General features: G+C 61.8%; 1 protein-coding gene across 1 annotated transcript in view; it reads right to left on the bottom strand.

Annotated features, from left to right (window-relative positions):
- The window catches only part of APPBP2 (amyloid beta precursor protein binding protein 2), a 46747-nt gene extending 45950 nt beyond the window's left edge, over nucleotides 1-797 (bottom strand). The window contains exon 1 of the mRNA XM_006756162.2: nucleotides 506-797. Coding sequence (XP_006756225.1) covers nucleotides 506-643 — 138 coding nt within the window. The 5' untranslated portion in view covers nucleotides 644-797. The remainder of the gene's footprint in view (nucleotides 1-505) is intronic.
- Between the last annotated feature and the right edge of the window lie 6 nt (nucleotides 798-803).

Genomic DNA, 803 nt, shown 5'->3' with positions numbered 1-803 from the left:
TGAGAAGAGAGAAACCAAGGAACACGAAAGAAAAAAAAAAAAAAAAACTTGGGCAGGAGGGAGGAGAGAGGAAAAAGTAGGAAGGGGGTAGGGGAGAGGGGCTGGGGGAGGGGAAGCACAGGAAAAAAGTCCAGCTGATGCTGACCATTAATTGGGAAGAGGGTGCAGAAAATATCCCGAAGACACAAGCTAGAAGAGGAGGAGAGGGACGCAACAGAGGAAGTCCACGCGAAGGCCTACCCACGGGGGCGCCGCATAGGAGGGGACGCCAAAACGGGGGCTCCTTTGGAAGAGACACCCATCAAGGCCCAAGAGCTGGAAAGACAGAGAATGTGGATGGAGATCGGGTGTCTCTACACTGGCAGCCCCGAGACAGCACCAGATGTCTCGGGAGGCCATCCTGCTCCGAGGGGTAAGGGGTTACCGCGGGGGTTCGCAGACGTGGAAGGGGGTGCGGCCCCGCGGGTTGCGGCAGGAGAGGGGAGAGCAGGCCCAAGGCCCGTACCTTGTAGTAAACATCGAACTGGATGTTCTCGGGCAAGGAGCGGATGTCCCGGCGGGAGCGGATGTAGTTGTCCACGACGGCGGAGATGGCGGTGTTGTAGAGAGTCTCTGGGATCCACTCTAGTTCCACGGCCGCCATCTTCCTTCCCTCCTCCTCCGCCGCCTCCGCCTCCTCCTCCCAAAGGCCCCCGCCTCCCTCCGTAGCGAACTCCTCGGCGGCCCCGGACGATTCCGAGGGGCGGCGGCAGCCACGCGGGCACCCGGCAGAAGGGCACGGCCGCCCTGGCTCCTCGGAGGCG

The sequence above is a fragment of the Myotis davidii genome, unplaced genomic scaffold (assembly GCF_000327345.1).
Source record: "Myotis davidii unplaced genomic scaffold, ASM32734v1 scaffold993, whole genome shotgun sequence".
Taxonomy (NCBI): Eukaryota; Metazoa; Chordata; class Mammalia; order Chiroptera; family Vespertilionidae; genus Myotis; species Myotis davidii.
Note: the sequence above shows the minus strand (reverse complement) of the source record. Positions and strands in the feature narration are given on the sequence as shown.